The sequence below is a fragment of the Mastigoproctus giganteus genome, chromosome 8 (assembly GCF_048544385.1).
Source record: "Mastigoproctus giganteus isolate SK-2022 chromosome 8, ASM4854438v1, whole genome shotgun sequence".
In the NCBI taxonomy this organism is placed as follows: Eukaryota; Metazoa; Arthropoda; class Arachnida; order Uropygi; family Thelyphonidae; genus Mastigoproctus; species Mastigoproctus giganteus.
The window spans coordinates 84,967,057-84,991,712 of NC_143582.1; the positions used below are offsets into that span (position 1 = coordinate 84,967,057).

At 39.4% G+C, this 24,656-nt stretch overlaps 1 protein-coding gene across 1 annotated transcript in view; it reads left to right on the forward strand.

The window, feature by feature from the left end:
• Positions 1-24,656, forward strand: part of LOC150081689 (cytochrome P450 4c3-like) — a 55,921-nt gene that overhangs the window by 18,440 nt on the left and 12,825 nt on the right. Inside the window, exons 4-9 of the mRNA XM_090378809.1 lie at positions 106-299; positions 5,715-5,784; positions 6,035-6,161; positions 9,174-9,359; positions 15,608-15,781; positions 19,002-19,068. Of these exons, the coding sequence (XP_090234935.1) occupies positions 106-299; positions 5,715-5,784; positions 6,035-6,161; positions 9,174-9,359; positions 15,608-15,781; positions 19,002-19,068 (818 nt within the window). The remainder of the gene's footprint in view (positions 1-105; positions 300-5,714; positions 5,785-6,034; positions 6,162-9,173; positions 9,360-15,607; positions 15,782-19,001; positions 19,069-24,656) is intronic.

Consider the following 24,656-nt stretch of genomic DNA (forward strand, 5'->3'; position numbering starts at 1 on the left):
AGAGTTTTTTTTATATGTAATCAAAAAAAAAACTTTAATTAACGTGTATTGTGTGTGAGAGATATAATATAATGTAAATTTTTCTAACTCACCGTTTTCTTTTAGTTCGGGAGCTAAATGGAAGCAGAGAAGACGACTCATGACACCAACGTTCCATTTTCGTATTTTGGATGACTTCATACCGATCTTTGACGAGCAGTCCAGGGTATTTGTAGATGAAATTAGCAAAGAAATGGAGAAAAAACCATGGATGGACATAGCTCCTTTAGTCTCTCTTTGTACACTAGATATTCTCTGTGGTAAATATCTTTATACCTATATATAATAAGTATCAACATTAGAGTTGATATCATAACGAATATCAAAATATCATACTATATTGCCAATGTGGTCTTAACAAAATCTACAAAATTGCATCATCCCTGTTGAAACAGTCACGCATATCTGACACCATCGGACTGAGGGAAATCGGATGGTATCAGCATATAACAAGCATCTGCTTGTTATTAGTATCATTATTACCAGTGAAAAATGCTGCACAAAAGCAAGCTTATATAGCACCAGCCAAAAAATAATAATAATAAACTTCTCACATCATCTATTCAACCCCTCTAATAAACTGTCTAATATTTCTTAAATTTATTCAAACACCCACTTTCATAACACCAGCTGGAAGACCGCTCCGACAATAAACTACGCGCTGGTTGAAGACAAATTTCCATACATCTATCCTGCAACTATCCTTTCTAAATTAAAATTTAAATTTACGCCCATTTATCTGTGCTGTCTGAACAAGAGGAAGGACTTCATCAGCATTTAGCTGCTTGCCAAATCCATTCAAAGCCTTGAAGGCAAGAAAGAGCATCCTTTTGTTTCCCTTTCACTAATCTTGTTGCCCTTCTCTGCACTCGTTTCAACAGATCCACATTCTCCCTAAAATGATTCTTCCAGACCTGTACGCAGTACTCAAGATGTGGCTTTATACGGCGACATAATCAGTTACTCAGTTTGCTAAAAGACACACGAGTATTGACTTAGAAAAACAGATATGTACACTGAAAACATAACAACTGAACGTTAGTAGATGTATATGAACGGTATTTTGAATAGTTCATGGAAAAAGTATGAAGAGTTTCTTTGAATAGTCTGGTAACATATTGCTTTTCCACATGGGCCCCTTTGGAATCCACACACTTTTACTACCGACTCTGCAATGCTTTAATTCCAGATACAAAGAAAGTTTTCTCTTCAGCCTCCAGGCATCCATCGTCGTGGGAAAATGTATGCCAGAGAAGTATATATATTTTTAATTAGGAAATAGGTGAAAGTACGATGGTACTAGATCTGGTGAATAGGGGGACGGTGCAAGATTTCAAAGCTGCACTACTCGTGCAGTGCAGCTATGACAATGACAGATTGTGAGCAGGCGCGTTGTCCTGGTGAACAAGACGCTGAGTTTTCCTCAGCGTTTGCCTTATTGTCATCATACCTTTTCCTTTAACGTTTGGTTTGGTGTTATTCTAGGAGGATCATATTATTGGTTCTTATTTCTTGCCAGCAAAGATTTTCGGGAATGGCATATCTACATTTTGTGCGACAGAATTTGTGGGAACTGTTGGAAGCCTGAAACTCTTGAAAATCAGCAGAGGATACGGTTTATGATTGCAGCAGCCTACTTTTCCACGATGTTTCTGTCTTTTTATATAAGGAGTACAATAACCGATGGATTATTGTGCTCCATATTATACTCATCCTATGCCGTACCCTTAGATTACTCTGTGTGGCGGCACTGGAGATTTCCCCCCACCAATTCCAAGTATTGTTGTTATGCAGAAATACAAACTCTGTGAAGGCCAAACGTGTGTATATTGTGGTTCGCATCACGTAGTGTTAGGTTATGTTGGTATGGTGTTAATCTAGCCTCTTAGACTAGGGGACGGTGTAACACCGCAATCCCCTAGTTGACGTCCAATACCACGGGGAGGAAGGCTGTGGCAGTAGGCAATAAAATCTTTGACGAGGCAAACCCTTGGGTTGCCCGAGCTTACCAGGGAGATCCCCCCCCCCCCCGGCCAAAAAAACAGAGAGAAAGAAAAACGTTTTTATTGGAAGGGAGCACGGGGATGAGAATTTAAGTTTTGAATACCAGGTGAAGACCAAAAGGGTGGATGACATGAAGGTGTCCACCAGGAATTGGAAGAATAGGGGCCAAAAGGAGCATACAAGCAGAGGCAACCCGCCCTCCACGGGGATGGACAGTTAAAACTAATGAAAAGTATTTAAGGTGGTAAGGCCCACCAAGCGAAAGTTGGGTAGGGAGGTGGGAAGGGAGATGGGAAATACCATGTGAATGAAGTTGGGGACTTAAGGTCATGGGGCCAGGGCGTCCTATACGGGAATCCTGGTCGCCATCCTAACTGGTTGGGTCAGAAGAATCTGACACTACCACACTGGTCAGACCAGCTTAAACAAGTATCAACATGTAACACGCCGTGTATCGAGAAAGAGATATCAAAATGGCGTCCGCAAGTGCAGTGTGGGAGCTACCAAAATTGGTGGCTCCCACACTGCAGTCATGATCGGAGGGCGGCTCCTGTCATTCAAGAGGGTACAGAATACATGCACTCCAATTAGTCATACTCCTATCATACCTAAATCCACATAAAGCGTTTTAGGATTTTTCTTATAACGTATATATATATATAAAAAGTGCACAAAAAACAATAAAACTGATAACAACACTTAGCATTCGCCTTCCATTTGCTCTCTTTCACTCATTCTTGCACAACGAGTACATCACTGCACGTACACTGAATATGAAGACCACACACCATTTTAATTTTTTTTTTTATTTATAGGAGGAGTCACATAGCACTCACTTGGTTGTTGTTGTTGTAGGATTTTAAGAGCATCAGCGACTGAGGCCATATTTCTCGGTGTGTGTTGTGTGTAGATTTCGTCTGTTCTGAGGTTGATTTTCTGTTTCCTGGAAGAAAAACCTGTGTTTACAGAGAAAAAACCATGCTACCCTCGCTTGAGACCGACTAACTCAGCCACGTGAAAAAGGCCCACAAAAATTCCTCTCGTCATCAACGGGACTCGAACTCAGGTATTTTCCACCCGGTGTGGGGAGGACGACAATCCAACCAGCTTGCTACCCACGAGGGCACTCACTTGGTCATCGCATAGTACACACACATGACCAGATCATTCGTACAACAAATACACATCTTATCCTGCAGTGGGACTATGCGATTATTTTTTACATGTATTCAGGAATGCACATTTATAACATTTTATTAGAAGACGAAATGCACAAGGCATAATTCCTTATTTTAGGTAATTAACTATATAATATCGGTGTAGATACACTATAGTTTACCCATAAATTTGAACTACGTATGTAGTGTAAAGGCATCGTTTTAATTGTATCTCATATTGTGGGTGCCTTCACAACGAGATAGCTGGTATTGGACTACTTCAAATAAATAACGCTTCTCTAGTAGAGAACACTACTGTTATTTATTTTCAGAGGATACCACCACCCAGACGATCGTTTCGAAGCTAGTGGATTTCATCAGTGGGCGGGCAGGTGCCCTGGTAATGCAACATGCTATCACAGTTGCGAAGTTATTTCCACAATATGAGATGTGCCAAATGGTGTTGGTAATAATGCATTAGAAGACGAAATGCGTACAATTAAGGTGATAATGTATTAGAAGACGAAATGCGATACAATATGAGATACAATTAAAACGATACCTTTTACACTACATTCGTAGTTCAAATTTATGGGTAAACTATGGTGTATCTAGACCGATATTATATAGTTAATAACAGTTTATATTAATTTGGATGTTTTCACTTCCTCTCCTCACAGCACTCTGAATATGGTCGATACACATTTTTTTCTTTTTTTGTAGGCTAAGACTACCTAGATACAAAAGTCATAAGGATTTGCATAAGGTGTAAATCTTTATGACTGTTGAAGGCAGGATGAAGCAGTTCTCCCAACCCAGCAAAGCCATCCACCCACATACAAACGCACACATGCAGGCTTGCCCAACAATTCCCCTTCCTTGCCTGTCATAGGTTGACATAAGAACCAGAAGTTGCCTGAAGTAGAAGAGAGGAAGGTTGAACCTTAATTTTGGACGCAGGATCCTCTCATCCCAAACGGAGCCAGAGCATCCCTTCGGTATAACCATAAGTTAGTATCGAACAAGTAGAGAAACATAGGAAGGTGAAGAGTTAATCTTGATTAATTATTATTAATCTTAATCAGTGGCCTCATTTATCCCTCTCCTGAAACTTTTGCGCTGTTCCAATGTTCCTTTCTTAACAAACTTGGCCAGTAACCACCTATATAAGTTACTATGGGTTCATATTGAACCGGAAGTAGCCACTGAAAGTGGAAGAGAGGAAGATTTTACATTAATTTTGACAGTTCCACTCTAATCAGAAGATAAAATTAAGCAAGATTACCCCTCTGGAGACATTTTTGACCGGTTCCCATTGCATTCTGTTTCTGTTTTGCCTAAAAGGGGACTCCCTACACCCCAAGTTAAGTCAATGGGTGGAAATCGCAAGTTAATTTGCATAACACTATATATGATCATTGCACAAGGCATGTGGAGCCACCATAAGGTTTCTCATGCAACACGAACTTTTTTTTATTTATTTCATTAGGCAATTCCAGCCAATTTTCGGCAACCCCACCAAACTAGAGTACAGTTTACAGTTTCATACACAGATATTATGATAAAATTTAGAATGTCATACAAAATGCAAAGTGAGGCACAGTATCTTACAAAATGAACATCCTGGAGTGATACAACTTACAATTTCAAAAACCTACAAAATGCAGAGAAAGCGATGCGTACCTGGAAATGAAAAGCGAGTTGAGAAATCGTATTTCGGAAGCTGGTTGAAACCATTAAGAATAGTCCCGAAACGGTAAAACATGTGAGGGAATACTGGAGGATTCGTCGGGCTGAATGCTGTATTGAACAAAATTGAGATCACTTGGAGAAGCTACTTTAGATGTTTTCTTTTTAGCGGTTTATTTCGTTTCTTTTTGCGTTTTGTAATTTTGGATTAATTTTAGCTGTAATATTGCTTCTACGTTTGATCCTGCAATTTCGAAACACCTTATTACTTGATTAATTAAAAACAGACCATTAAATTAAAAACTAACAGAATACTTAATGGTTTAATCTTAGTGCTTCGAAATTATCATAATTTCCATTATATAAAATAATTTTTCTATGTAGCTTTTACTACAATCGAAAATATTTGTATTCCTGTGTTACATTACACCTCATCCCACGCTGCATTGATTTGATCTACGTTTGGCTTTCGGACCTGAATCCCCATTGAGAGTTAGAATTGGAAAAAGTTTTTTAACCTGCAGGTAGGGGTGGAATTAAATTCAAACCATCGCTTAAAGATGCAGTTTTGTAATATATTAATAATTTTAACAAGTTACATTTTAATAAGCAAACGACAAAAATATCTTTAAGCAAAACTGCATTTGTTATATATATTTTAATGTTTTTTTTTCTAATTGAATTTTAATATAAAGTTAGCAGAAATAATATCGTTCTACACCGGTCACACGGAATTTAAACTCCCTTACAATTACTGATTATGCTATAAACTAGGTCAATTAATGCTTTTTTTTTTTCAAATAATTCAAATTTTTTTCATTCCAGAAACAGCGATGGGCAAAAATATTGGAGCACAAAGAGACAGTAACAATATCTATGTCAAGGCAGTACATGAGTAAGTGTTTATGATTGAGTATACAATGAATGATTATTTTAATCAGAACAGTTTTATCTTGTTTTTAAATTTTATATAAAACAGTTTTATATTTTAATCAGAACAGTTTTATCAATGCTCTTAATTTAATTATATATTGTGTTAACAATATATGAATTCAATTTTAATTACATTATTTTATTTCTAAATATCACATTAAAATAGAATAATAATAGCTGCTCTGTTTGCTTTTTTTCTCTTCATTGAATAGCGCGTGTATAGAGATAGTTAACCGCTTTGTTAGTCCATGGCTGTGGCCAGATTTCGTATTTTATAACACACGTCACGGAGCAATGTTCATGAAGCACTTAAAAAGGATGGAAGAATTTACTAAAGAGGTAAGCAGCTCTATACTTATTATTCATCTGTTGAATAGCATATGTCTGCAAAGTATTAAGTTTATAAGTAAAAACAAATACTTTACCCCAAGAAAATGCGAATATTTGCATGTAAATTGCTAGATCTAGCACATACTTTACACAAATAAGGCACAACCAATTATTAATTTTTACGCTAGTTTATCTTCTGTAATTACAATGATGTTATAGTGAAGTTATAAACTCCTCTTCCGCGGATTCCATACAAAATATTATATAATGTAATATAATACGAAATAACTTTTTTATACAATATCGCAAAACCTAATTCGCTGTAACGACCAATTCAAATCTGTTAAAGAAAAATTAAAAACATATAGTGCCTGGCCAATTCACTCGGACCATGAGCTAAATAGGATGTTCAACTGACGTTGCCTCCAATCACTGCTCCGACATGAAGTCAACAAGGTGTTGAAAATGACAAGAGGAATACTAGACAATTCATCTCGCAAAAAAACTGTCCAGAACTCCTGATTGCGTCTCCTGTTCATCCTCTTGAATCGCAATGCCATTAAGAACTGAGGGGCAGGTGTTTTTAAGTCTTACTTGAATTTCTTGAACCACTCTTTCACACAACTAGTGTGTGTGTGTGGATGTTTTGTTTCCGTTGTCATCTAGAAATACCCCTGTCCATACGGGTAAACATGCAACACTGCTGGATGTACCTGATCAGTAACGATGCTCAGATATGCTCTCGCATTCACTGCCTTCCAGTGGAATCAAGGTTACCCCAGGAAATCGTGCCTCAAATCATTATACCTCATCCTTCTTCTCCACCATAAACCGGTACTGTCTGTACATAACAGAATGGTCCCAGAGCCTCGTGTGGTGTGATCCTTAAGAGCACTTTCCATCGGTGCTGCAAAGCATAAATAAGAGCTCAACGGGCCACACAACTTGCTTCCAATTCTCCTGCGTTCATCCTTTTTGTTCTTGGAAAAGCAGAGTATTTTATAGTTGGTGTCCGAGATCTGTGGTTATCATGAAAGTCTCCTATTCCCGCAATATATTCTTTGTAGGGTACTTCACATGTATGTAGGGTACTTAACATTTAACTACAAGGCATAAAAATGAGAAACAGACAGTAAAAAAAAAAAGCAAGTTAAAGAAAGAACAGTAAACAACGCATACACTCGGACTGACCCGGATCGTAATTTCCTGACCTATAAGATAACGTACAATCTCTGAATCGATAATAGCAACACAGAGGTTGGAAAGGCTTGAAGGCCGATCAGATAACAACAAAATCAAACTAACTTAATATGCAACAATAAATCTGAATAAGTCATGTTTCTTATACAGGGTGTCTCAAAAATATTGGTACAAACGTTTAGGGGAGGTAAGTAACATCTAAAGGAATGTGAATCGCATAGGAACCCATAACCGGAAACGTCAAGGGAAAGTAGTAACAGAGGCACAAGAAGCAGAAATGACACAAGACAGTAATTAGTGGCAAACATTTATTTGACATAATATTAACAATGGAGTACGAGATGGATGCATTTCATGATGTTACAACAGATGCTCCAAGGTTCCACCATGAGACGCGATGCATGCATGACACCGACGCAGCATGGATTGGCGGACACACTCGAACACACCTGGAGTTTCTTTGACAGTAGCAGCAGCGCAGACGAGTCTCGCCACGAGATCCATTTCCTTCTCCACAGGCGATTCATACACGATAGATTTGAGGGCCCCCCCACAGAAAGAAATCAAGGCTCGATAAATCAGGTGAACGTGGGGGCCAGGCAATGGGTCCACCACGGCCAATCCATCGACGCCCAAAACGCCTGTTCAAATGGTCACGAACACACCTTCCATAATGGGCAGGCGCCCCGTCATGTTGAAACCAAATGTTGCGTCTCACATTTGCTGGAACATCGTCAAGTAACCCTGGTAGAACTTGTTGAAGAAAGATCCTATATTTAGCGGAGTTCATGCGGGATGGTAACAGGTATGGGCCGACTAAGCAGTCACCGACCATACTTGCCGACACATTTATTGAGAAGCGATGTTGTGCCGCATGGGGGCACACACCGTGTGGGTTGTCGTGGGCCCACACATGAGCATTGTGCTGATTGAATAAGCCTTCCCGAGTGAAATAAGCTTCATCCGTGACCAAAACATAGGCTGGAAAATTCAAGTCTTGAACACTTTCTTGGAGAAACCACTGCGCAAAAGCCACACGGGCAGGATGATCTTGGGGGAGCAGTAACTGAACCCTTTGGAGATGAAAGGGGTGTAAGGAATCGTCGTGCCAGACACGCTGTACACTGTAACGAGACACTCATAAGGCAGAGGCAACGGCACGTGTGCTGGTAGTAGGATTATTCTGGACGGCATTCAACACACTTTCTTCCATGGCGGGAGTTCGCGTCGAATGTGGTCTGCCCGCACTACTCCTGTTACCTCTAAATCACCCATAATCGCACAAATTTTGATGCACACGCGCAAACAAACGGTGGTCCGGTACATGTCTGTCTGGAAAGCGTTCTCCATAAATTAGTTGAGCGGCTCGTCCATTGCCCTCTGCTAATCCATACACTAGGTGCTTGTCTGAAAGCTCACAGTTCGTATATCGATGCATGCTCTTCGTGCGGCGACTACAGCTTGAATGAGTAAACTAGAAATTTTCCCTCTCGCAAACTGATGAACAGTGCCGTCTACCGACTTACGGTGATGTTTCCGGTTATGGGTTCCTATGCGATTCACATTCCTTTAGATGTTACCTACCTCCCCTAAACGTTTGTACCAATATTTTTGAGACACCCTGTATAAATTCAAATTTACCCTATCGTCTGAATATAAATTTTATAAAATTCCAAAGCCCGTGTTGGTAGTACAGTTGATATAATCTTTTAATTTGTGTTTTTAATTTCTATTTATGTTCACCTTAAATTTATTTATTATTCACCTTAAAAATATATGATTCAAAAAAGTCAATTTATTATGTTATTTTTCCATGTTAAGGTAATTAAAAAGAGGAAAGAAAAAAATTTGGAACGAATCCGCATGGAAAAAGAAGGAGAAATCTGGGAGAACAACGCAACAAAGAAGAGACAAGCCTTATTGGACCTTTTATTAAGAATACACATAGAAGATAATTCATTATCGTTGGAGGACATCGCCGAAGAAGTTGATAATTTTATGTTTGCGGTAGGTATGCACGATTACGATAAGGTTTCCTCAGTGAGATACCAACAATTTTTATTTTCCTTGAAATCATTGTCTTCTACCATGATTTCAAGCATTTCTGGAACTAATTTATCGATTTTAGAACTTTCGACCTTCTCTGCTAGACTTCATCCAAAGATACAACATGAATTCCTTTGCGAAGTTTTGATACTTAATTGGAAAAAGTTAGATGGAGCCAAATCTAGAAAGTATGAAGGACTGGTTTCTTTTTTTTTTTTTTTTTTCTTGAGAATCATCATGGACATTTTCACTTCCATCACATCGCTTGTGTCACTCAAAAACGCATCTCCTATCCATTGCCGACTCCCTATAAATTTCTTGTAACAATTCTTAACTTTCTGGTGCAGTTATAGTATTAATAATAAATACCAATTTATTCCAAACTGCAATTTTCGACAGGCTAGAAAGATATATTACATCGCTGATATGATAAATAATACACCTTACATACAGACATCTTTCATATCCAGTAAATCAGAAGTCTTTGTTTGGTCTCTGAAAAACAAAATCATTTACAGCTTCCTTGAGATCATCAGCTAAAAATCGATGACCATAGATTTCCGAAGAGGAAATAATCACTGGGAGAAAGGTTTCGTTTGCAAGGAGCGTGGTTTGATTTCTAGTATTTCATTATTAGAACATTAGAATGTACATCTGTTAACATTTGTTTTAATTTAGTCAGAAATTACACGTTCATGCGCTTTCCCTAAATTTTTCAGACATTTTTATGATCTTGAAGCAAAACCACTTCAATTTAATTTAATATAGTGTAACACAATAAATGCAACTTACGAATGATGTAATGATGGACTGAAAAACACGATACAAGGTACAACACCCTCTGCGAGCTTTGTCGTTGGTCGCAACAGCAGCGCCTTACTATGGCTATTCCTATAAACTTTCAAGCACACCTTGTAAATGTGGGAATGAAGGCCAGAGCCACTTTAAAATGTGCTTATATCTCCAGTTAGTTTGAATGTTTCTGACATTTTTTTCTGGTAAATGCAATTCTCAGTTCCATCATATATTCTCAGTTCTCAGTTCCATCATATATTCTCAGTTCTCAGTTCCATCATACAAAGAAGATCCTAGATACTCTGTCATTGAACATGTCGGAAATGGGCATTGCTCTTATTCATGTTCCTCCCTCACACGGCGATGCCACCCTGCAGCGCATCTTCTCAAACTGTTTAGTAGAGGAAACCCTGACCATAACTGAGAACTTCCTCCCATCCGATCATGTTCCGATTGCTGCGATGATATCTCTGCAGGCACCTAAGGATGAACGTACACAAGTACAAACTACGAACACTGTTAGGAGAGTATACAATCCAAAGTACATCAACTTTGGAAAAGTTACTACCCTTTTCCAACTTTACCCATGGAATATACTGGCTGAGCTTAACATAGATGAGGCTGCCTACTGGCTTTCGAGATGGATGGAATTCAATGCAAGGTCTGCAATGTCAAAAACTTGCATCCTTAGTCCCCCACTCAAAGCCATGGTGGAATGACCTCCTGACCAAGGCCTTTAGGGAAAAACAGGCAGCCCATGCCTCTTACAAGAAGTCGCCTTCACAAGAGTCATACGCCAGATTTTCAAAGGCAAGGATGGATTTCCAGAAGAGGAAACAATTTTCTATTGACAATTTCATGAACGGCCGGCTATCCAGAGGAAAACGTATGTGGTCCACTAGCCATACTTGCGCCCCTCTATCTTTAGATGTCCTGGAATGGTGTGAGCATGTGCTGCGTTTTAAGCGAGATCACCGTGTGTCCGAAGCATATCCTTGGAACGAAGGGTTTAACATTTCTTCACCTACTAGTAATACAGAAATTTCCGAAGAACAACTAATAAAAATAATAAATTCACTACCTGACAAGTCCACCATAGGAATTGACGCAATACCTCTGTTTAGTCTAAAAATTGCTTCTCATTTCATCAGCAAAGAGCTCATTCAACTCTACAACAAAGTACTCAAATTTGCACAGGTGCCTTCAAGCTGGTTATCATACAGAGTCGTGGCAGTTCCGAAAAAGCCTCATGCGAAAAGACCGGCTGACTTCAGACCAATATCAATTGCCTCTCCCTTCCTGAAATGCCTCGAGAAGTGCATCTATAATGATGTAGCACTCGCAATCTTTGCGCATAGGCCAGAACACACCCATTATGCCATGCCTAATAGATCTACGGTAACCTTCCTACAGTCATTATCACAGAAAATACTTCAGGCCTGGAATGACAACGAAGATCTTCACACTATTTTTCTCGACATGAAATCTGCTTTCGACTCAGTCCAAATAACACCCCTTCTTGCCTTACTTGAGAGATTCTACGGGATATCCGGAAATATGCTCGAGATCCTCAATAATTTGCTATCTAGGAGAATGCTTCACTTCAAAGGCGATGGCGTTAAAGTCACTAAAAGCGTCGAGGTAGGGATCCCACAAGGTGGTTGTCTCTCAGCCTTGTTATTTGCAGCAATATTCGTTCCACTAATGGATCAAATTCCAGCGTTCCTATCGTATGCTGATGATATTGTTTGCTACTTGCCATGCAGACGCAATGTTGGTCCTTCACAAGAAAGACAAACCGCCTCTGAATCATTAAACAGCTACCTAAATACATTCTGTAAGTATGCTAAATTTTTTGGCCTGTCAGTCAATCCAGAGAAGTCAAACTATCTCATGTTTACGCCAAGTCGGATGACTTCTACTGATACTGCATCTTCTCTACTTCCGGTATTGGCAGGAAATGTCCTGACTCCCACAGACAGTGTCAAATTCCTAGGAGTAATCCTGGATGCCAACCTCACCTATAAAAAACAAATCCAAGCACAGTATTCCAAAGCCCTGAGAGCGTTCTGGGGAATGAAAATTGATCTGTGCAAAACACACAATAAGAAAATAATCAAGAAGTACCTCGCAACTTACTTCTGTAGTGTACTCTCCTATGCCGTGGAAGTTTGGTCGGCGGCACCACCCACCAGCCTCAGGAAACTATGGGGCCTCGATTTCTGGGTGCTGAAGTGGGCCAACTTGTGGTCGCACCAGATCTACACAACATCTAAATCTACTCTCTGCTGCAACCTGCAATATACGCCCATAGTCCACAGAGCCCATGTGATAAAAATAAAGTCATTCCTTCATCTTTGCTCAGCTAAGCAGGATCACATCAACATCTGGAACACGGTTGGTTGGCGTTTGCCAGGCAGACATCTCCGTAGTACTCCTTCCTTATGCTCAAGGCTCCAGCGGTTACAGAATTTCAAGAGACACTTCCCTAATGTGACTCTGGACACTCTCAACTCGCTCAACGTCGACATCGACCTGTGGACGATAGACAAGGCATACCGAGATGGCATCTTGTCCTATCTTGCTGTTTGTAAAGGACATTTGTGTTAGTGCCGATCTTAGTTAACTTATGTAATTTGTTTCTGCTCAACTTGTATTCCTTTTTCGCTGTAATTACTACTTCATTCATTTTTACATTTTGACTATTATCTTTGCTTTGATCTATTAATTATGATTTAGTTATTATTATTATTTTATTATTATTATTATTATTATTATTTTATAAATCAAAATCACTTGTATAAACAACTAATTGTAAGATTCCTCTGGCTTTCTGTGTAAGGAATCACTAGTGTATAAAATTTATGTTAATAAAGAATCTTATTATTATTATTATATTAAACTCCAGAACCTGGAGTTTTTAATATTACGCTCCGGTTAAGGTAGCAACCATTACATCCATAGATTTTTACAAGGACATAGTGAACGTTCACAGAAATTTTCTAATAAAGCAAATTGACAGCGGTACTAAAAAGGTATGTGCTCATTCGAATAAATCTGTTTTCCGTATGTCTACGGAAACTGGGGTGTCAAAATCCTGTGAGTAACCCTGCACTGCAGGTAATAGTAGCAGTACTTCCACTTGATCTTGAAATCGCAAGAACAGGACTCCTCTACTACTTATCTAAGGGAATAACTACCACTTTCCTGGAATTTTCATTAGACCCAACAAACAACCACAAGGCAGAAAAGATCCGGGTTCAGTCTCACCTGTTGCAGGTGTGGCAGGACAGGTGGGCAGAAACAACCAAAGGAGCCATCACCCACAAGTTCTTTCCGTACTGGAAAAAAATTATCCAAAATCACCTACTTGGTTCTTTTCGAGGTTGCAAACAACGTACTTATTAACTGCACACGGCCTCTTCAACTCAAACTTAATGGACTTCGCCCTCGTAGAGGTGCTGTACATGTTGAGAGGTCGAAACCTGGGAACACCTGATTTATAACTGTCCGCAATACGAGGATCTCAGGTGCATCCTAATCACGAGTATAAGATGAAACAAAGTTAAACTCTTGCCTCGAAGGGAAAGAGTTTCACCTACTGGATTCAGAGGAGGAATACAGAGCCCTGACCAACTTTGCTCAAGAGTTCTTCTCAAGAAGGAGAACACTAAATGCAATACACCAGGAGTGAAAGACGACCAGCCAGATAACAAATCAAAACATCCTTTCGGACACACCCCGGAATGATAATTATGTGGAAGATACTAGCTGTCTTGCCTAGGAATAGTGACGGTGCACTTCCTGCAATGATACGAACCAACACTGGAACGAAGAAACCCTGCCTATGTACCAACAAATATGAGACCTAAGTGAAAGTGACAAATGTTCTAACCGAAGAATAGAGAACCAAATACAAAGACATTCAATCTGGACGGGACACTGTCCCACGCGAGACTCTACTACCAGACATGATCTTATATGACTACACTACGTCTACTGCAGCCTCGCTGCCATGTAGACAAATGGCGATCTGTACCAGCTCCTTGCCTGGTACCTTTTCTCCTCTACCCGGCAGGGGGGGGAGGAGACGGTCTACCCGTCTCCTCCCTCCCCTGCCACCCCATATACCTCGCCTGGTGAGGCATGGGCATACCTTACTGACCACCTATGGTTGCCTTCCCTATCGATCCCATACTTCTGTCTTTCCCCCCAGTCTTCTCGCTCTCCCTTCTCCTACTCTGACTAATACCCTAGCGTAAATCCCATTCAACTAATCAAAATTAACGATGTCTAAATTGAAACCTCAACCACATCAACCTCTCCTGGCTTTTTCTAAACTTAAGAACACTTTTTTAGGTCCTAGCCACTGAAATCTCAGGAAACTAGGTGGCAGGGTCTGCCAAAGTAAAATAAAAGTTGTACTTGTGTACCTGGTGTACTTAGTGTGGGCAACGGTGGGCCCCAACAGGGGCCCAATGGCTAAAAATTCAGATGAACAACGGTACACAACACTACACATATACATTACCCACACGCTTTTAAATCTCTGGCCTCGACAGTGCTCTGTTTCACACTACAATGTACTGTATACTACGCGGAGATGGGGGACCCCATGGTGCCGTTAGACCCTAAACACACGTTACACATCTTGAAATCGGTGTATTCTTGCAAACAGCAAAGTCTTCACGCAGTGAGTGAGAATAATTCTCATTCACGTATGGAGTTCTGTGATTAAGCACTGCTCACGGCGCAAGAAAATCCTGATTTCTCAACAACCGTGCTTTTCAGTGATAAGGCTAATTTTTATGTCTGGTGGGGTTAAGCGGCAAAATACACATTACTGGTCCAAAAGTAATCCGAATTGGATTAACCCATCTTAAGGGCAACGTGAATCACATTATGGAATGGTGTGGTCTCTGATAGGAGCAAATAAGTGACTTAATCTTCTTTCAAAATATAGTGATAGAACAGGTGTATCTTGATTATCGTGATTACCTGAGTATGCCATAAGTATGTTTAGCCTATTTGACAGTTTTACATTTCACAGGCAATGGCATATAAGAATCATATCATCAGAAGGTCTTCGTGAACAGAACGAGGATAGAAATGATGTGTTATCTTAGCAGCTTTATGGGAAAAATATAAATAATTGAGTAATGTATGTTTTCAAATATTCACCGAGGTAACAGAAGTCATGATGCATCAGTATACAGAGTCTGTGAAACGTGCGTATCCCATGGTCTGATTGCCTGTTTTTCTGGTGGAAAAAAACCTCATTTTTTTTTAAGAAATGACTTTTCAACACGATTTATCAAGACAAAAAATCCTGAATATAATTATTTAAACACAGAATTATATTGCTTATTGTGCACAAAGCGATGTCTTATATTTATTTAAATTTTTGCCGGCAGGGTCATGACACAACAGCAACAGCTCTGCAATTCACTCTCTACTCATTAGGACTAGATCCCCGCATTCAAAAAAAAGCCAGGGAAGAAGTAGACGCTATATTTGGCAGTGACCTCGAACGGCCCGTGACATTACAAGATCTCAAGAGGATGAAATATTTAGACTGTGTCCTAAAGGTAATGAAAAATGACAATTTGAGTTTTCAGTACTATAATAACAAATGTAATTATTCTGGAGCTACTACGCCTTCTATTTTTTTTTTTTTAATCTAATATCCTTAAAAAGACAATGTACTGTTTATGCTAATATAAACGGACTTTGCTTTATTATGAGCATCAGCTTTTTTATTATTATATGCTGTCCTATAAAAAGACCCTTCTGATGGCAGGAAATTGTGTGAGTGCAAAATATGTAAATAATCAAAAATAATAAATGTTCTGCTTATACTCACAGGCGTGACGACACACGTCAGAGTTTAATATCTTAACAAGAATGCAATCATTAACCAAATTCAATAGGGACGTGAGTTCAAACCAACTGCATGTCTTCATTAAAACTATTATAATCTCGATTATGATTTCATCTCTAGATCTGCCACATGGGAGCTGCCATTCATTGTCATTATCCGTACTAGACGAATAGATCAAACCACTTCTCTTCTTCAGCTACAACGGAACAGGCTGAAGATCAGTGACAGATTCCTACCTGGCCAAGTACTTCCTACAATACAAGCCCTGCTAACGGTCAGGAGTTGATCTCCAGAAATTCGCTTCGGATCGCAATTACAGGCGCTCGTTGGCAGAACTTGTTCCCCTTTGGTTTGGCCCCTGATGTCGACTCATACCGATATCTCCACCCGCTATCTGCTATGAGGCGCAGAACGGCACGTCGCAGGCACATCGACGAACTGTTTCGCAAGAAAATGCGAGACCGAACAACTTAATGCACGCCTGTGAAATATTCTGACTTCTATGAATAATCCTGAAATGTGCTTTGTACATATGAACGCGTACATATCTTGGTGTACTGTTTGCCTCACAACTATGTATATACTCATATCTATAGAATGGTTAATGCTACGTTTTTAAGTTAATTTCATGTTATGTTATCTTTTTGTTATACTGTACATATTTTTATATTACCCTATATCATTGTCAAGCCCCTGGCCTCCTGGCTGTGGCTGGCACATTATTATATCTTTACTGTACAATAAAGATTTTCTCTCATTTCTTTACCTTTATGTTGACTGCACTCAGTCTGCCACCAGAGAGTTACTCTGTCCCACCATGAACCATTTCTTGGCACCGTTTACCCACAATTTACACAGGAAGCTGTAAGAATCAACCCCAACGTTTTAAAAGCTTTCATTATCGAGAAATGCATTCGTGTCAAATCCTCCAATACATGACACTTTTAAAGCAAAATTTAAATTCAAAGCGTTACTTTAACCGCATCCCAGTTTTTTTCTCATATCTGCATGTGTAATTATTTGCAGAAGTGCATGTTCAGAGCCGATTTGCATGTTGTACGAGCTGACAAAATTTAAAATAACTCACAAGGAAACACCCTATTCCTTCCGTTTGGGATCGGCTAACTACGATCCCGATTGAAGACGCCTTTAGACTTACAGTCATCAACGGAAATCTAACCCAGACCTCTATAGATGAGTAGAGTAGAAGTTTTAGATCCTGCATCGTTGAGCTGGCCATAATACTACTACGGAATGAGTTAACTCTATTAGCACTATATGTTGGGTTAAGTGTGTGTGTGTTAAGCACCAAAGCAACTAAGGCTACGAGGTGTCAACGTATTGTGCCTGTATTTGCTATGAAGTGTCAAAGCATTATGTCTGTATTCTTCAGCAGTTTTGCCTGTATTCAGCAGTTTCTGAATTAAAAAGCCGAATTTCTGGGAGATGAAATTATGCAACCCTCTGAGACTAAATAACTCGATCACGTGAAAACTTCCGATAAAAGTTTATTCCGTCTAGGGAATCTAGGCTTTTTCCACACACTGTGAAAGGACAGCTACCATGAGGACCTCTGTTAGTGCTTGGCAATTGCGGGGATTACGCAATTGCCAATCTCATGCATATACGCTCAAGGTCGGTTTGCTGAAAAACTCCGTGATATCTCGTGGGAAAAAACGTCGAACCTCCGATTGAGACCAGCTAATTCGAACTTGAGAAGAAAAAAATAAATAAAAATTGCCAGAAATTTTTCTGGTCGATGATTGGACCAGAGCTCAGACCTTTCCAAATAGGAGGAAAATGGGTAAGTCACCATATTCATTCGTCAACAACCGCTAAAGAAGTGCAAGGTGCACAACTTATTTCAGAACAGTAATTTTGTGCTATAGCAGAATCTGGAAGAGATGCCAAGAAAAATGACTGCGAGGAAAAGATTGCACACTACCAAGGAAGTACATTATAAAAACATATTTTTAAAATATACCGATAGAAATATCTGTCCTAATCATTTAGCTCTATGAATCATAAGAGCAAGAATTAGACCCATTAGATTCAAAGTCGTTTCTTCAAATTTAATATATTATTAAATCAGTTTATTCAACCAATAAATGGTTTGCACCCTTTACACGGCCATTCAGCCAAGAGGGCGATCAATTGTTGTTTTTATTGTATTAGGGTTTTGGGAGTTTCAGCGACTAAGGCCATATTGTTCAGTATATACTGTCTGTGTTCTGTGGTCGATTTTCTGATTGCTGGAATAAATCTGAGTTTCCGGGAGAAAAAACCACGCTACCCTCGCCTGAGACCGACTCATCTGTGAAAAAGGCCCATAAAAATTCCTCATGTTATCGATGGGGCTCGAATTCAGGTCTTTTCCACCTAGTGTAGGGAGGGCTGCAATCTACCAACTGTTCGACCCACGAGGGCAGAGCAATCCATCGTACTAATAATCATTTGCATTATACACAATCTCCTAAAACATATAAATCATTTTTTTTTTTACAAACAGTAAATTGGAAATGTGACATTGCAATAAAATGAAAGAATACTCTTGCGGGCCGCAGAAAAATGACTGGAGAGTCGCCAGCTGGACAGTCCTGCCACAGATATTCACACTTTCAGATTTACACCTCAACACGCTAAATTTCTTTTATTTATTTTTTTAATTTGACATTCTGTTTTTCTATTCTATTACATCACTGAAAACATATAAAAATGCACAGTTTTATGTGAACTAATCTGCTCCTTAGTGGTAAAAGGCATGCAGTAAACTTAACGCTGTTGATCACGAAGCTTACTAACTGCTGGTATCACAGTCTCCATTCATTATATCACCTTAAAATATATATTTTTTAACTTAATACGTTACTAAATTTTAAAATAGGACATAAGCGAAAAAAATGCTTGAAATATCTTAATATTTTCAGGAAGGACGTCGTCTATATGCTCCAACTCCATTCATAGGAAGAAAACTTTGTCAAGACACCGTTATAAGTGAGTAGCAAATAGTGAAATATTGATCTCTCTAATATCACTATTTAAGGTGGTGTTTCTTAATCTGGGTCTCGCAGAGCACTGTCAAGGGTTCCGCTGGAAATAGTGGAATAAACAAATAAATTTTGAAATACGGCGAAAAATTCCAAATATCCAAAAGTTTCGCAGTAATTTAAGTCTGCCAACACTGGAATAATTTCAGTCATCAACAAATTTTTGTGTTGCTTTGGTCAATTCATATCCATATTTGGTCGGTTCATATTTAAGATTATATTTAGTTATATTGATGTATTCGCGTTTCTTATTGTGACAGAGCCGTCTGACCTGTGGCGACTAAGAACACTTTTGAACACTTTTCTGGAAGCGGTGTCCATATCTCCAGGTCAAGTTCTGCGTATCTCTTTCGTTCGGCTCCAAGCGCTAGGGATGGACGGATGGTAACTAGCTGGTTGTAGTCTGTGCTGCCTGCCAGCTAACGCCTACACCACTACACTGTATGGGTACGAGGAGTCTGAAGAATGTGGTAGGTAGTATGAAGAAAGTAAAATAAGCTATAGATCTTACAAATATGGAGAGTTAGAGTTTATGGGAAATTTTTGTGATTTGGGAATAAATTATTCTTTGACATGGAAAGGAGTTTTTGACATTTAAGTGATGCATATATGGGAAGAATACTGGATTTAGAAGTAAGAGATTATAGATTTGTAACTTGAATAGCAGTTAAATGGAAGAGAAGTAACAAGTACTGTAAACGCAGATGTGTGAAAAAGGGGTGAACTGATAGTAAACAAAGATTGTAGTCTTACTAAGGAAAGAGCGGTCATTTGCGAACGGGTGAGAAAGGTCTACTAGAAGCAGAACAATAGGACAGTGAAATGCGGGTGATTAAGAAACGTTTGATGCATGTGGCATCTAGACATAAGTCCCGACCGGCTGGCGTTTGTGTCGGAAAAGACCGAGTCACTGTAGGGACTTTTTGGTAAGTTGACAACATTTCACAAATGTGAGAACAAGAAAATAGGTATCTTTGGAGGCGATCGGCAAACATAAAAGGTTTATGCTGCCCTGGGAAACAAACAAGAAAATTACAGGAAATAGGCTTGGCTTGCACAGAGGAGAAAAGGGTTATGGGATTTTTTTAACAAATAGGAAGAAGGGAAAGTTAGGAGAATTCTCGGGATTGGTAGAGAGTCCCGTTGGAGGAGGTGCTAACGACGGAGAAAAAGTTGGAGGTCGTGGGTGTGAGAGGGAGGGAAAAAGAGAGAGGACAGAGAAAGTGATCATGGAGACAGTGTGTCACAATCACCACGATCCACATGATCGTTGATCGTGAAAAAAGAAAAGTAAGTCGGAAAGTGCAGAAATGCGGGGAGTGGAAAAGGGCCCGAGATAGTAAGGGGGAAAATAGTTCAGAGTAGCAAAGAAAAGGGAAGGCAAAGTATGAGAAGTAAAAAGTTATAAGGATGGCTAGGTGAACCAAGAAAGGTGACAACGTCTTTGAGGTCTTTGAGAAAAATACAACTGAGGGATCCATAGTAAAGGAGGAGTTGTGTCAAAGCAGAAAGTCCAGGAGATCAAGGATGCCAGACCTAAGCAGCCAAGAGTTCCGGAAAATTATCTGAAGCAGATTCAGGAGAAAGAAATTGAAGGAAACCAAAAAGGAAAGCCCTAGACGACAGCCTGGAGAGCCCAAGATGAAAGCCTGAAACCTCCCTAGAGAAGAAGAGAAGAATATAGTAGGTGAGCAAAATATTAAGTATATTCTAAGTTAACAAGAACTGTTAGTAAAATAGTAATTAATGAAAGGGGACAGCACTAGAAAGTAAAGTTTGAAAGATAAATTATCTCTGAGGTAGATATAATAACAGATTTTATAATTTTAAAAAGGGATTAGTATATAATGTAAGGGAAACGGAATGAGTAGTAGAGTGGAAGAGTCCAGATGAGAAAAGGATTAAAGCGACGGAGAATAGGGTAGTTACTAGGTTAAGATATGTATCAGTGGGAAAATGATTGAAATATTGGGCATATAGAAACATTGGGAGAGTTATGAGTGTATAATGTGTTAGAAGGGCAGTAAAAGTGTTTAAAGAAAGATTCTGAATATGCCTTAAATGATAGATAATTAAGTTATATGAGCAAATCTGAATATGGTGTTTTAATAGATGAAACTGATGTATAAATAGCTTAATCGAATGATGAATGTAACATTTTGAATATTACTATATGAAACAGTATTGTACCCAGGAGTAAGAAAAAGAGGTAAAAGAATGTATAAGTGTTAGGAGTTAATTATGAAATAAGGGAAGAAGAAGAATGAATCATGATTTTTATGTAATTGTCTAATCAGATTAACAAGTGAAAGGTAACTGTACTAAGACTAATATAACTAAGGTATCTCTAATTTAACTTTGTATATCATGATCATAAAATTCAAATCATTTAAGAAATAAAAATCGAATGCGCCTGAAATTAAAGTACTTATTTTTATTTATTTTTTAATTTTATATGCTATCTAGTTCAGTTCTATATTACGTTGTATATATGTATGTAATAAATTTCATGTTTTATTTTCACTTTGAGTCCTGTTATTCTAAATAACACACGCCTTACTTGCCTAGTTAAGAGTTCGTTCCCCGCAAACTGGACGAGAGAATCCTGGAAACTGATTAAGGGGAAACAAAGAAAATTATCCTCATGATCCTGAGAATTTTCTGTGAGAAGTGCAAATAGATGTCTCACCATAAGAACAAGAGGCTCACCTATAAGTTATGGTACTCAAGTTAAATACCTGAGGGTAATTCAGGATGAGAGGCTGAACTTTGTGCACCATGTAAGATATCTAAGAGATAGGGTTAAAAAGATAAATGGTAAGATTAAAAGAACAGTAAGGACTGAATGGGGTGTGAGAAGAGTGGCATTGAGATTCTTGTATCAATTTATTTTCGTTCCCACTATGACTTATGCTTGTGGGTTCTGGGCTCAGCAATTAATCATATCTTTGTGAGAAGGCATCTTCAAGCGGCACAAAAGAGTTGAGCTTCTCTGTATTATAAGGGCTTGTCGCACAGTCTCCAGCGAAGCTTTGCAAGTAATGTCTAGTAAGCAGCCTGTTTACTTGATAATAATGCAGACGTTTGTTGTATATGACAAAAATAAATGAGTCAATTGAGCTAACGGTGTAACATCTTGCCCAATCATAAGCAAGGTATATGATAAAATGATATAAGGCGAGAAAAGGCAAGGTTTGAAGAAGCGGCTATTAAGTTATGGCAGGCTCGCTAGAGTAAGTCTGATCGAGTGACATATGGTATAATACCAGATGTTACCAGAGGAATTGGGCCTGGCTTGCGTTGGGTTTGTACTAAACTATGGTCTTGACAGGACATGGTATGAATGTATATCTTCAGCAGTTGGGTTAGTAGTGAATTTGAATTGCAGGTGTGGAAAGGCACAGAATACAAAGTATTTTTGTTTACTGCAGCCTCCAGGGTTTCCCCTATTGCCGCAATGATTCTTGTAGGTTTTTTAAGCCGGCGAGTGTGTGTATGGGGAGGTTTTTGTTTGAGTGTTTGTTTTGTTGTGTTGTATGCCGGCACCTGGAGACTTTGCAGCCAGGAGGCAAGAACAGATATATCTTGCGTCCTGACTCCCGTCCCTAGCCACGTGGAGGCGCTCCAGGGAGTCTGGTTATCACAAAAGGAGGTTCTTGAACCTCTATATGTTTATACAATAATATTAAAATAGAGATAAATATAGCAATAAAAGAGTAAATCATCAAGTGTGGATAGAGTTGGTTTAGTTGAGTGGGGATCAATTAATGGAGTGAATGTTTCTAGTGTGTTTTACATACAATATGGTAATAATTTAAAATAAGTTAAGTTTCGTCAGGAGATTAAAGCATAGCGTGTGGATGAATTTAGATTTAGTTAAGGGGAGCAGTAAAGTAGTGGGTTTAGCGAGTTTAGCATGTTCAATGTTTAGGTTGTCCAATGATCTATACCAAATATTGGCCCTTGTAGGGGCCCATCCTGCCAGAAGAGGGCACGGCGTAACAATCAATTCCATGCACCTGCGGCAGCCACGACGGAGCCGCGGCGACAGACACAAACCAGTGCACCACAACCGCGGCACCCCCGGAGCCACAGCAAACCTGAACAAAAGTGAACACTTCTAAGTTAGTAATTACTACAATTTTACAGTTGACAATATAAATACTTGGCAAAACAGCCACTGTCGCAACAACACTACGGCCGAAGACACAACCAGTGTCCTTAACCACAGCGCTACCGCAACAGCAACTTAACAGTTCTAAGGTAGTTAAGAATATCTTATAATTATCATAGCTATACAGTTCACAGTTATCTTTGCTCGTCCTACAGGGTTTAATTTCATCTTGAGGGGAAGCACCGCATTCAAGACACACATTCTTGCAGGGCTCAATCCTGTCCTAGAGTGTGTGGAGATGAGTTCATTGTGTGTTTTGCGAGTAGAAGGACGGACAAGCCAGTGTGGCAGGGTAGTTAACGGGAAACATGATTATTGCCAGTGGCTTCGACCCAGTCCTGTAGGGCTATAACCAAGTGAAATTCTCGATTGCTCAGCTTCTCGTAGATCTCGGTCCTGTCCTATGAAGGTAGGGTCCTCACTAATAAATAAAAAAAAAAAAAAAAAAAACGCACATACTGAAGACACTATGTGGCCTATGACATCGACCCAGTTCTTTAGGGCATGTTCAGTGTTAGTCACTAATTTCAAGGAAGCTACATCACAGTTAAGTGTGCTCCGCTGCTCCTAAGCTGTGGGATGTCTTGTTCTTGAGTCCTTACTTTTGCTTCTTATTCAGTTCAGTATAATTGTGCTTCCGTTCTGCGTTACTTCCTATTTTCTTGTTCTGTTGAGTCCCTTCCACTTCATTCCTTCTTTTCATTTTCCCATTTACCTACTGTCTCTCTGTGCTTCCTGCTGGAGGGCCGCCCTTCGCCTGAATAATTTTCCTGCAAAAGCTGAAAGAAGTTTGAGCGATTCTGCCCCAGCTATCAGTTGTGGAAATTCTCCAGCGTCAGGGGATGTCTCAGATCTGTGTAGAGGTAACAGTCAAGTATGAGGTGTTTCACTGTTTCTTCTTCGCCGCATTGACAAAGGGGGGAGAGAGTTAGGCCTAATTTGTGGAGTTTGGAGTTGAGACTACCATGTCCTGTGATTAGAAAAGTAGTATGCATGCTTGGTGTCCACCAGTTCCTGGATTTGTCTCGCAGATATATTTGTGGGAAGAGGGTGAAGGTGTCTCTTCCCTTAGTTGTTGTTTGCCAGATATCCTGCCATTTTGTGCCTATGTCCCTATAAATTCTTGCTTTGTTTTCTTTTATACTTTGGTTGGTGTCGTTGGCAATTCCTCCCAGCGTAGCCTGTATGCCTAGCCGTTGGTTGTGTGCCAGGTAGTGGTAGATTACATCAAAGTATACGGGTGGTCTCCCGCACAGTACCTGGAGGGCCTCAGTAGAAATTGTCCTGCATGCTCTGCAGGTTGCCAGGAGAAAGACTCTTTGTGACTGCAATAAGTATTTTTTGCAAGCCGAGTTCAGTGC